Raw genomic sequence first — 12835 nt, 5'->3', positions numbered from 1 at the left:
GCACATGATTTACATGTTCTATAGCCAAATTTTTAAAAATGCACTTTTTAAAATGCTAAACACGAGGAATCCCAGCATATGGCTCAATCTAAAAATTCTGCACATAATCCGTATAATGATTTAATCTGTACATTTTGATTATTGTAAACATGGAAGGCTAAATATTTTTATATTTAAATTTCTGATAAAATTAAATATGACCCTTCATTAAATGTAATTTATGAGTTGTCTGACAAATTATGTATTTTGTCTAAGTGTATACTGTTTTTTTTTTTGATAATTGGATGTGTTTTTTTTTCCACAGAGGACTTGTGGGGATTAACCCGGAAACTGGATCAAAAGTTGCTGCTGGAAAGCGAGACAAGAAAATGCATGGAATGAACACACATGTATGCACACTGTTACGAAAGCCAATGGACTTTGAATGGCTTGCCATTTAAACATAAGTATTCCAAAGGAATTGATACAAGAGACTCTGACCTGAAGTTCATGATTGAGGTTCAAGTATTCTTGCCATTTTAATGGATTTGGCAAATTAAAGGTAGGCACAATTCAGACCATTTCTTTTGTTTATGACTGCAGTTCAGTCACACTTTAGGGATGTGTGCCCTTTATAATTGATATTTAAAAGATTAGTTCACCTCAAAATGAAAATTTCCTGATAATTTACTCACCCCAATGCCATCCAAGATGCTCATGTTTTTCTTTCTTCAGTGGAAAAGAAATTACGTTTTTTGAGGAAAACATTTCAGGATTTTTCTCCACACAATGGATTTCAACCGCAAACCTAACCCTAACATGTTGAAGTCCAAATCAGGGCAGTTTCAAAGGGCTCTGAAGTGCTTCAAAGGGCTCTTCACGATCCCAGCTGAGGAATAGGGCGATCGATCGAATACAGCGAAACGATCGGTTATTTAAAAAAAAAAAAAGTAGATACTTTTTAACCACAATTGTTCATCTTGTGCTGGTCTGCGACACGTCATCGGGTCACGTTATCAGTTTAAGTTATTTGTCTGTGTACTCCGGTTCAAAAAGGTAGGGAAGGGTGAAAAATATTTTATTATTTTCTTTTTAAATGTTCGCGACCTTTCCAACTTGATAAAGTAATACGCTGTAGCGCATCTCGGAGATGGTACAAGACAGGCATTTGTGGTTAAAAAGTATATATATATTAGGCTTGGGCGGTAATACGGTAATATCGTATACCGCGGGATCTAAAAATAGCAACGGTATCAGTTTCAATATCGTCATACCGTCATAAAAAAAATCCAATGCACTTATATAGGAGACAAGGATTAAATATTAAATATAATTTATTTAATGGCTAAAAATGCTTATGTGTGGTTGTCATCACGTGACAGTGTGGAGGAGAAAGAGTGGGGGAGAGAGGGGGAAAGATGGCAAGTTGCGCACCGAGTGACCTGGTCTCGAAGAAGAACACGACTTCTGCAGTTTGGCAGGGATGGGCATTTCAAGCAAAAATAATATTTGAAGATCGCCTGGTATTATTTGATTATTATTCGAAAATCGCACCCCTCCACCATATGCACACACACATGCATGTAGGCTACACAGCTATACAGCGGAGCGGTGTGATACTTAAATAGGCTATAAGTAAAAAAAAAAACCGTATTTCTTTTCATATTTATGTTTAATAATATAATGTTGTTATTTTTTTATTTCATCTATGTTGATTATATGAAAAGGAAACTGCATGAGATGAATAAGATAGGATGATAAGATGCCCAATATCGGAAAACATTTGGAATGGGTCAGACATGATTTTTGACCACTTATTACATTTTGTTTTCAATTCAATTCAATTCAAATTTATTTGTATAGCGCTTTTCACAATACATATTGTTTCAAAGCAGCTTTACAGAAAGTGCATTTCAGAAATGTACATAGAAGAATATAGTTAGTTAATCATCATGTATTAATTTAGGGCATAACATTTCGCCGGCGTCGAGTCGTCTCATCGCAGATGTTGGGGCATCTGAAGTCTCCGTGAGAGGCTTTCGTTTTGTAGAAAGCCTTTCTTTAAAGTGAATTTCGTTTTGTATAAATTGTATCTTAATTTTAATCAATGTTTCATCAACGAATTGCCTGGAGTAATAAATAAAAGCATATTTATTAGACAATATAAGCCGGACACGGAGGCACCGGCGCGTGAACTGGAGCGCGTCTCCTAAAAAAACGAAACTCAGCGTATAAGATAGATGCCTTAAATATCTGAGAAGTGTATATATAGTAAGCTTGAAATGTCTACTTTTAAACAAAACAATTAAAAACTAAAAGAAATGGGCTGCTCTCTGTGTAGGCTAATTCATATGAAGTGTGCATTTCTCTCTATGCGTGTTCACTACTGTGAAGATGCGAGTCTTCATCGTAAACTTTATCTGTGCAGCCACTGACATAGAAAGTTTTTCATTAATAAACAATTCAAATGTTTCATGCATTATAATTACTTTTGCCGGTTCTTTGTGGCAAGCTTTATGCGTGCTTTGAGATGCAGAATAGGCAATATATTACGAAAACGCTCATTATGGTTTAGCATTCTCTCCTATATATATTTAAGTAATTTAATCAATATAAATATGTGATTAGACTAATGGCTTAAATCAACTACTACTAGTCAACTAGAAAAAAAAACCTTTAGTCGTGCACGGGCAGCCCTACTTCACATGTTTTCTAACCAGCATGTCACTGCGGGCATTCTGAGCGCGCGGCGCTGAGTGGACTGAGCACGCGACGCTGAGTGGACTGAGCACGCGGCGCGGGATCTTCAGAAATGCGCTCTCTGCTCTGGAGGAAATATTACCACTCCGCTCACATGCTCTGGTGTGAGACAATGTGCATCTTCTCCTGTTGTCTGAGAGTTGATTGACAGCTTTTAGATGCATTATTGGCATCGCCACCCTCTGGTTGAACGTGTCACCACCGCATCAGAACGGAAAACATGGGGATTTTTTTTAGACAATAATCCCACAACCTATTCCATATTCTATAATAAAATCAAATATTCGAAAATTGTGACTCATCCCTGCTCAAACCAACAGTTTGGTGATGCCTTCTGAGCCTTATGTCATAATTTTGAATTATCACGCGGTAATACCGTATACCGCGGTAAAATAGGGAGGAGGTTTGACGGTATCAAAATTTGGATACCGCCCAAGCCTAATATATATATATATATATATATATATATATATATATATATATATATATATATATATTAGAAAATGACAGATCGTTTCGCTGTATAAGACCCTATTCCTCAGCTGGGATCGTGCAGAGCCCTTTGAAGCACTTCAGAGCCCTTCGAAACTGCACTGATTTGGACTTCAATATGTTAGGGATAGGTTTGCGGTTGAAATCCATTGTGTGGATAAAGATCCTGAAATGTTTTCTTAAAAAAACGTAATTTCTTTTCCACTGAAGAAAGAAAAACATGAACATCTTGGATGGCATTGGGGTGAGTAAATTATCAGGAAATATTCATTTTGAGATGAACTAATCCTTTAAATGCTTCTGTTCTCAGTGGTTCTTTCCTAGGCTAAAGCCTTTCATTTAATGTGCAATCTCCATTTGTGTTTTTCCAAATATATTTTGGAATCTGGTGCTTATGTTAAACAGACATTATTGCACAATAAATTTGTTATATTTACGAAAACCTGTTATTGTGAGTTTTATTTGACAAAAAGGCTGAAACTTAAAGCAAACGTATGTTTACACTAACTACAGTTGAGATTTTTCACTGCTGTGATAGTGAATTAAATTCAACAGTAAATGCTCTACTGTAAAATGTATAGCAGTACATGTAAGTTCATAGTTGCTCTTGTAATTTCTCTTGCATTCATAAACATTATTTCGACTAATTTTAGAGTTACAGCTGTAAAGACAATTTTACAGGAAATACATATATATACAGCAGTGTGCTGTGTTTTTACGGTACAATTGTAGTTAATGATTTACAGTAATTGTGTACATTTTTACAGTCTTACTGGCAATTTTGGTTGCCAGTAAGACTGTAAATTTTACAGTACAGTTGTAGTTAATGATTTACAGAACTCTTGTAAGTTTAACAGTATAGTTGTAGTTAATGATTTACAGGACTCTTGTAAATTTTTACAGTCTTACTGGCAACCGAAGTTGCCAGTAAGTTATTGTAAATTTTACAGTAAATTTCTTACAGTGCACATTGGTGGTGGTTGAGGAGATTTTCTTCCTTCATATGTAAAGCGCTTTGAGTACCCAGAAAAGCCCTATATAAATGTAACAAATTATTATTATTATTATTATAAAAAAAAAAAAAAAAAAACTCTTATTCACTGAGTTCACACAGGCCCATTTAAGGTGCCATTCGGTGCCATGTCATGCAGAGAATTCCAGAGTTACTTAAAGCTTGTAGCATGAGGACCATCCACAAGACATATGGTGATTCATGCAAAAATAACATCTAACTAAATAGTAAATCATAAAGAATTTCATAATGAATCTGATTCCACTTTAACAATTCCAGTTAAGTACTGATTCCATTTACAGTTGTTTTTGTCCTTTTTCTTGAGAAAAAGTAATGGCTGCTGAAAATTGGCTTCACTTGCACAGGAATAAATTGCATTTAAAAACATACAGTATTAAAATAGCAAACAGTTATTTTAAATAATATTTAAGTAATAGCAATAATATTTAGCAATATTACTGTTTTTACAATTTTTGATCACATAAATGCATAGTCAGCAGTATTATATCAGCCATGCTGCTTTCTAGATATCGACATCAGTCACTGATAAACCAATGTGGTCTACGTCAATTTTAAATTGACGTAAAAAATTAATCACACACTTGACAGTTGATTTCCAGAAAATAAGACGCATGCAGGTTGTCATGATGACAGCAAGGTTTTAAGGTGTCCAATCCTGATCCTGGAGGCCGGGCAACTATCTTGCAGAGTTTAGTTCCAAACCCCAAGTGAACACACATGAATCAAAGTCTTCAGGCTGTGTCCAAAATCGCCCCCTTTACCCTTAAATAGGGCAATATTTGAAGGGACAGCCATTTGTAGTGGTGTCTAAAACCATAGTGGACATCACCAAGTGCACTTTTTCAACCCCACAATGCACCGCAATAATGGGTGTACAACCAAGGGGGTAATCCATCGACCGGAAGTTGAAGCCGGCCGGGTGCCGCCATGTTGTAGCAGAACTTCACTTGCGTTAGCATTTCCATTGACTCCCATTCATTTTGGCGTCACTTTGACAGCGAATAACTTTACATCTGAGGCGTTTAAAGACTCCATTTGTCCATTGTTTATTTCTAAAGAAACACGACAATGTAAAAAGGGCTCCATTACCTTCTATGTTACATTATGGCCCCGTAGAAACAGATTTAGTAAAAATAGGCTAACGATTGCGTCATAACCACTCGACTCTCTGTCGCGCTGTACAGAAATGACCGTACAGACAGGAGGAGAAGCTCGCAGGCGATCGGGGGGACGTCCCGTCAAGGGAGAAGCCCATAGATAATGAGTCCATAAAAGCAACGGAATACTTACTCCTGCTCACTCACGCCAAAGAACTCTTTGCTCAAGTTCCCCGTCTCTGCAAGATTAACGTTGGCAATTTTACGCAGGCCCAATGAGCTACAGCATAATATCAAACAGGTATAAATTCCTTTTTAATTGATTATTAACTTGTTTAATTAAGGTTTATACATATTTCATGACAACGTTCAAGATAAAAAGTTATTAAACCGCAAGCACAAACTATTCAAAAGCTGCAGCCCTTCCAGCACACTCAGTGTCCGAATTCGTTCAATCGTTTTCATTCACTCCCTCAAGTGAACTATATTAGAGCACTAATGTTTGAAAAAGTGAATGAGGGTATAGGGGATGATTTCGGACAAAGATTAGGAACTTCCAGACAGATGTGTTTAGCAGGAGCTAAACTCTGCTGGCTGTTGGCCCTCCAGGAGCAGGATTGGATACCCAATCACATATTTTTTATTATGGTGTTCCATCCGCATCACGAAGAATGCAGACATTTCAGAAATATTAAAGGAACCAAATGTCATGAAAATAGTTTGACTTTTGAATTAAATTCAGTCATGCTGGTATCCCTAAAATGTACATATATCACTAAATCCACTAAAATAAAATGTTTCACCCAATCAATTTGGAAAACCTTTCCCATTTCAACACTTCAGGAAGCGATCTAGAACATTGCTTATATGTACAGTAGAATGACATTCATAATGGATTTCTACACTTAAACAGTATTCAGAATCTTAATTGTAAAGTATAGACGAGTGTAAATGTAATGTATGTGTGCAATTACAGTGCTGTCATCCTCAGTTGATGCATCTTTAAAACGGCATGCCTTGACATATTGAAATGTAGTCATATAAGCGTGAGGTATTTAACATATATTAATATGCATTATCCTGAGGGTTATACATAATGACCTGCCGGAAGGAAGCTGCCACACGTTTTGACCTTGTCGATATTGCGACCTGCGCTGACCTATCTCCTGTTGAGCGCTTACCCAAGGCATCCCACTCTAATTAAAATGATGTGGTCGCAAGGATATTGGCCGCACCTGACGAGTCGGGCCATGCCTGAAACGGCCCTGACTTTTACCATGTAAATGTCCATTCCATATGTTAGATAGAAGACTCTGAAAAGAGAAGATGATATGCACATGCTAATGTGATTCACCCATGCTGGAAGATTACAAAGTGTTTAGAGGTTAGAGGGAATTTCAGGGGCCATTTGTTTCACAGCAGTCACAGACTCATTAAAAGTACTGAGTCTCATATCTTTCCGGTAATATCCTTCCGTCACTTGTCTGCCTGGCTACCACTCACATCCTGAAATTCCGCAAGGGAAAACATTTCAGAGTTTGGGACCCAACTGGAACAAGTTCAGAGTCCTATCAACCTCTAAGCTAAATAAAAAGGTTTGAGTGACACCTTAATCGCTTCGATAACACAAACTTGCAGAATGGTAGAAAAGCCAGGCCGATGGCATTACATACCCCTGGGACTTGACAGTTTGACTTTGTCAAGGACAATTCTTTGATTTCTTCCATTCCTCCTTCCGTCCGTAAGAACGAAGGCTGCCTAGTCTCCATCGCCTACCCCTCTTAGTCACAAATAAGCTGAGTGCACCAGTGAAGTTGTCATGGAGACAACCCAAGTAACCTCTGCTGTCAGTGTGCATCAAGACTTAACCTGTAATGGCTCCATTCGAGGTAATGAGTCTTCAGTGCTGGGAGATTCAAAACAAACTTGTTTTCTGAACATTTGAATGTCTCCATGAGTAAGTGTATGTTTAGATTCAGATAGGAGATCTCTACAGGGATAGTTCACCTTAAATTGAAAATTCTGTGATCATCAACTCTCCTTCATGTTATTCCAAAACCTGTATGACATTCTTATCTTCTGTGGAACAAGATGTTTTTTGTCAACATATGCCTTTTGGGGGAAAAAAAGTCTCTACTTACATTTGTTCAAAAACTACAAAAAAGTACCTAAACATGCACTTTACTGCAGTTTCAAGCTCTTCTTAGTAGGAAACGTGTAAATGTAACTGAAGTTTTATTGTTGTCAATGTAAATATTTACTTTCTCATATGGCCACGGAGGAGAATTGGAGAGGGTCACATTCAGTGGATAGACACCATCACACTCTATTTTTTTGTATTTATTTCAACAAATGACAACCAAAATCAAATCCATAGAAGCTTGTGAACAGTTTTGAAGTGTCAGCTAATTCACAAGTTCTGCTAATTCACAAGCCGAGCGAGAGTCATACTCGCAAATGTAATGCTAATTATGAAACCAAACAATAAACAAAACTTTCGAAAACACTCAGCAATGTGATTATTTTATTGAGTGATGGGCAGTGGGTTTAATCAGTGACATTATTAGTAGATTTACTTCTCGTCACCTCCTGCCTTGGTGTTTTTAAACGTAAAAAATATGAAAAAAATGTATTACATTGTCCAGTTTTCTCCCTGAACGATGATGTGAGTTACTATGGCAATTTTAAATGCAGCATGAATGACCTACACTGTAAAAAAAATTAAATGATCAATAAGTTATGACAACATGTGTTTTTATATTGCATTAATTCATCACAATAACTTAAGTTATACAAGATTCAACTCATTTATGTAGTCGGTTTAATGTAATTTAGGTTGAAATGACTTAAAAATCCAAGTTGATTGTACTTAAAAATTTACGGCAGTAACTTTTTTACAGTATACAATGGCGACATTATGAAAATCATAATACTGCCCTAAAGTCCCTATAGCAGAAAGGCAGCGCAATCCTCCCAATATGGCATATAAACAAAGCAGTTACCCAGAACTCAACACGGCGTGACATTAGCTTCACATTCCCTATAACAGAAAGGAAAGAAAGAAAGAAAAAATTTAGGCCATAACTAAAATGAATGTTTTCAAAATATCTTCCTTTATGATCTTGAAGCTTAGAACGACGCGGTCGAGGGTGAGTAAATTAGAGAACATGATGAGTGAACCATCCCTTTACGCTTTACATTAGATTGCAAGTATATTGCAAGAAATGGAGGCGGAACCTCTATATGCCACATGATATCCTGTATTCTGCCTCCAAGGAGGATGCTCTAAGAAATGACGTCTGGTATTTAAGAACAGCCAAGGTTATTTGCCTGAAAAGCATGGATGATATTTGTGCAAATGGTGAGAATGTTTGAGTGTATGTGCCCCTATGTAGATGGCATGTCAACGGTGTGCTCAAGGGGAAGTTTGAGTGACAGCTTTGCTTTAGGCCACTGCAAGCTAATCGTCAAGACTGACTGCCACTACTCGCAAATTAGTGCTTCTGTTCTACGCTTTGACAACACTACTGACACGTGCTGACGTTGCGAGGGGGCTGCGAGACAGCTGACACACAAGGACGGGTTCATGTGCCCATTTCTCAATGACTTATCAACATCCAGATTTCCAAGGGTTTGTCTCAAAGGCAAATAAGACCTTTTCACTGCAAATCCACCTTAAAGATAATATGCACTAGTGACGTTACCCTAATGAGAGTTTAAGTACTCTACGAGACATAATAGTGATTCTCAGTTGTTTGTAAGTAATAAATTGTAATTGTTTTTACAATAAATGTGATCTCTTTGTGCCCTTCCTAAAATGAATAGTTGCAGGTACAAAGATGTCCATGAAAAAAATTCATCTACAAAGATCTATTTATACTGTGTGAGAAAATATTGACATTATAATGTTGTTTCAAAACTAAATAATTGGCTTTTCTTTTGCAAACTCCATTGCACCCTCTTGTGGCGGCCCAGTTTCATAACCCCTGAATTAGGACATAGACACAAAGGAGACAATTGTCAAACAGGAAGAAAAGCATTAGATGGTCCAGGTGGATGATTGCAGACTTTGGTATCTTGGTAAACTGGTCCCTTATGAAGCATGTAAGACTATTCATGTATTTAGCTCAGTAGAAGAATCTGAGGAAAATTTTGCTTTCCAAATAGTTTCATTGTTGTCTACGGGAGATACATTACATATTAAAGAGTTCTCTTTTGTGCTTTTTCTTTCCTTTTTGTGAATTAAATTCAGTGCTATTGTAATGTAATAACTCCAGATATGGTATTGTGTTCATGAATGAGACATAAAGCCTCTCTGTTGCCATTCACATGTGTTTTCTTACAATCTTCAGAGAGAAGGGAGCTATACAGAGTACAGCTCAGCTGCAACTGCTTTTAGTGTTTCCCTCTTGATTTCAATATTAGTTAATTATTTCAGCTTTATACACAATCTCAAGTCCTTGTTTCTGGCGGCAATTAGAGATGTGCATTCATTAAAACCTCCCATGTTCTTTCACTAATGAAGCCATCAGCTATAGGCCATGCCTAACCATCCACACAATGTGGGAAACTAATAATTGCACGCTCTCACATTAAATACACATGTGCACCCTCCTTTATCGAGCGTACATTCTGTGGATCGAAGGAGGCAAATGTTTGGAATGCGGCTCATGCATATGTTTATGGGGCAATAAGACTTAGTAAACATATTCTGTTTACTTGATAAAAAAATTTTTTACTATGTTGGCTGCTTCTGAAAGCTGAAAAATGCTTCCTCCATAGGCAGCATACGGAGGTAGGAAGGCAACAATGCACATCCTGATTGATTTTTGAAGTCAGCATATGTATCCTTCACTTGTATCCAAGTGTATCCATAGATGTATCCTTGACAAATGTTTTCCACTTTTCAAGTTATTTCTAGTGAAAAATTTGTATTACAATAATCACCAAAGCTTTCTATTCTGCTGTAGATCATTAACGGTTATGCTGCCTCAGAAATCTGTCCGAAATCAGTTTCAGGAAGAACCGTAATACATAAATGCTGCCTGTAAAGTCATTGCCTGATTGTAAAAAAATCCAACTTCTATTTTGTTAGACAGTCTATTTTTTTTTTTTTTTTTTTTTTTTAAATGCACTTGAAAAATACAATTTTCTGTGTTTGGTCAAAACTACTTAAGTTGAAAATCAAAAAAAAAAAAAAAAAATCCTTTGCAGCTGGTTGCTTTAAGTTAAGTTTTAAGTTAACTCAACTTTTTTTTTTTTTTACAGTAAGGGCAGCAAGCCTACATGTAAGCTGTCTAAGCTTTTGGATGCAGTCAGACTCCTTACCCTTTTTCTCTCTCTTTCTGTCTGTCCCTCAGGTAACATCTTTGTGGTGAGTTTGGCAGTGGCGGACCTGGTGGTGGCCATCTACCCGTATCCAATGGTCCTGACTTCCATATTTAACCAGGGCTGGAACCTGGGGTATATGCACTGCCAAATTAGCGGCTTCCTGATGGGCGTCAGTGTAATCGGCTCCATTTTCAACATCACCGGCATCGCAATTAATCGGTACTGCTATATATGCCACAGCCTGAAGTATGACAAGCTCTACAGTGACAAAAACTCAGTCTGCTACGTACTGTTAATCTGGGCTTTGACGGTGCTCGCAATCGTGCCCAACTTGTTCGTGGGCTCCTTGCAGTATGACCCGCGGGTTTATTCCTGTACGTTTGAGCAGTCGGCGAGCTCGGCGTACACGATCGCCGTTGTCTTCTTCCATTTCATCCTTCCTATCATGATCGTCACCTACTGTTACCTACGAATTTGGGTTCTTGTCATACAGGTGCGTCGACGAGTCAAGCCTGACAATCGTCCCAAGCTCACGCCTCACGACATACGAAACTTCGTCACAATGTTTGTTGTTTTTGTGCTTTTTGCCGTGTGCTGGGCACCATTAAACTTCATCGGGCTGGCGGTAGCGATTTCTCCAGAGCGTGTGGTTCCTTTAATACCTGAATGGCTCTTTGTGGCAAGTTATTTCATGGCATACTTTAACAGTTGCCTCAATGCAATCGTCTATGGAGTGTTGAACCAGAACTTTCGTCGCGAATATAAGCGCATCGTGGTGTCGGTATGTACTGCGAGGATCTTCTTTGGGGAAAGTTCAAATGAAGCGCAAGAAAGACTCAAGAGCAAACCCTCGCCACTCATGACCAACAACAATCAGGTCAAGGTGGACTCTGTGTGAACAGCGTGAGTGTATATGCATGTAAGGCGAAGAGAACACAACTAAGCAAACTTGATTTAGTAAAAAAAAACTAATAACCAAAAATGTTGTCAGGATGCAGCCCTGAAACTGTGATTTGTTGCCTCAACACAATTAAAACAAACAGGAAATTATTATCATTGTCTTTTATAAAGCACTTTTTTCATCATTGGTCAGAAGTACTTGTAATTATGTATGAATTTCTTGTTTTAATGCTAACAATGATTATATCAACAAATATATGTAAAACATACTTTGTGTAATGGCCTTCTTTATGGCCACTCAATGGCCTTCTCAATGGCCACTGGTGGTGGTTGAGGAGATTCCCCCTTCCATGTAAAGCGCTTTGAGTACCCAGAAAGCGCTATATAAATGTAACAAATTATTATTATTTATTATTAATGATTTTATTTCAATATCTTTGTCTGAAAGAAAAAAATATGAAGGTGTGAATGATAAATATGAAGTGCAACAGTCGGGTTTTGGAAGTATAAACTCTATTCATTTTCTATATAGGGAAATGCATTTGTAATGATATAAACCTTTAAATACAGACATGTTGTGAGCTCTGAGGTTGGTAAGCAATGGTATATGCTTTTGCTGAAGCCATCTGTTCGCATTATTTCAACTGATTTTTTAATAATCATGTTTAAGAGCTGAATTCCTGGTGGACAACTACATTTCCCATGATGCTATACAGAAAATTCCACCAATCACACAATTGTAGCAATCAAATGGTGCCAAAAGAGCTCTGCTGGGAAACATGTCAAGGCATTATGTCATTTGCAATACTTAATGGGATTGTAGTTCTTTCCCTCAATAAAGCTGTTAATTACACCGTCTTTGTATTGTCTTTTTGTCTGATTTTCAAGTACTTGAGTACTTTCAAGTAAATAAGTTTGTAATGTTGTGATTCATCTAATAGCTGGTTGGTTTAAAATCCCAATGGGAAAAATGAAAGGGAAAAATACTTCTGGAATCAACGCCTCTAAAAACGGGGGTGGGCACTGTTGCACTATTACTGTATATAAATATATATATTGAGTGTGTTTCACTGATGATGATAATTCAGTGAAGAATGAATAACAACGTTACCAAAACTTTACAAACACTCTACAAAAGAGTTTGCTACGGAGTTTACTGCTTTGAAATGACCTCACCTGGTTTGCCACTGTTACTCTCCATTTGAGAAAGCAATACACCTTGATTGCTGCTTTCCCACAATCC

The 12835-nt window shown here is 37.4% G+C and overlaps 1 protein-coding gene across 1 annotated transcript in view; it reads left to right on the top strand.

Moving 5' to 3' along the window:
- The window catches only part of mtnr1aa (melatonin receptor 1A a), a 72274-nt gene extending 60484 nt beyond the window's left edge, over positions 1-11790 (top strand). Inside the window, exon 2 of the mRNA XM_056256815.1 lies at positions 10722-11790. Within this exon, the coding sequence (XP_056112790.1) occupies positions 10722-11590 (869 nt within the window). The 3' untranslated portion in view covers positions 11591-11790. The remainder of the gene's footprint in view (positions 1-10721) is intronic.
- Positions 11791-12835: the final 1045 nt, after the last annotated feature.

Source organism: Rhinichthys klamathensis, unplaced genomic scaffold (assembly GCF_029890125.1).
Source record: "Rhinichthys klamathensis goyatoka isolate OS25496 unplaced genomic scaffold, OSU_Roscu_1.1 h1tg000133l_1, whole genome shotgun sequence".
NCBI lineage: Eukaryota > Metazoa > Chordata > Actinopteri > Cypriniformes > Leuciscidae > Rhinichthys > Rhinichthys klamathensis.
Note: the sequence above shows the minus strand (reverse complement) of the source record. Positions and strands in the feature narration are given on the sequence as shown.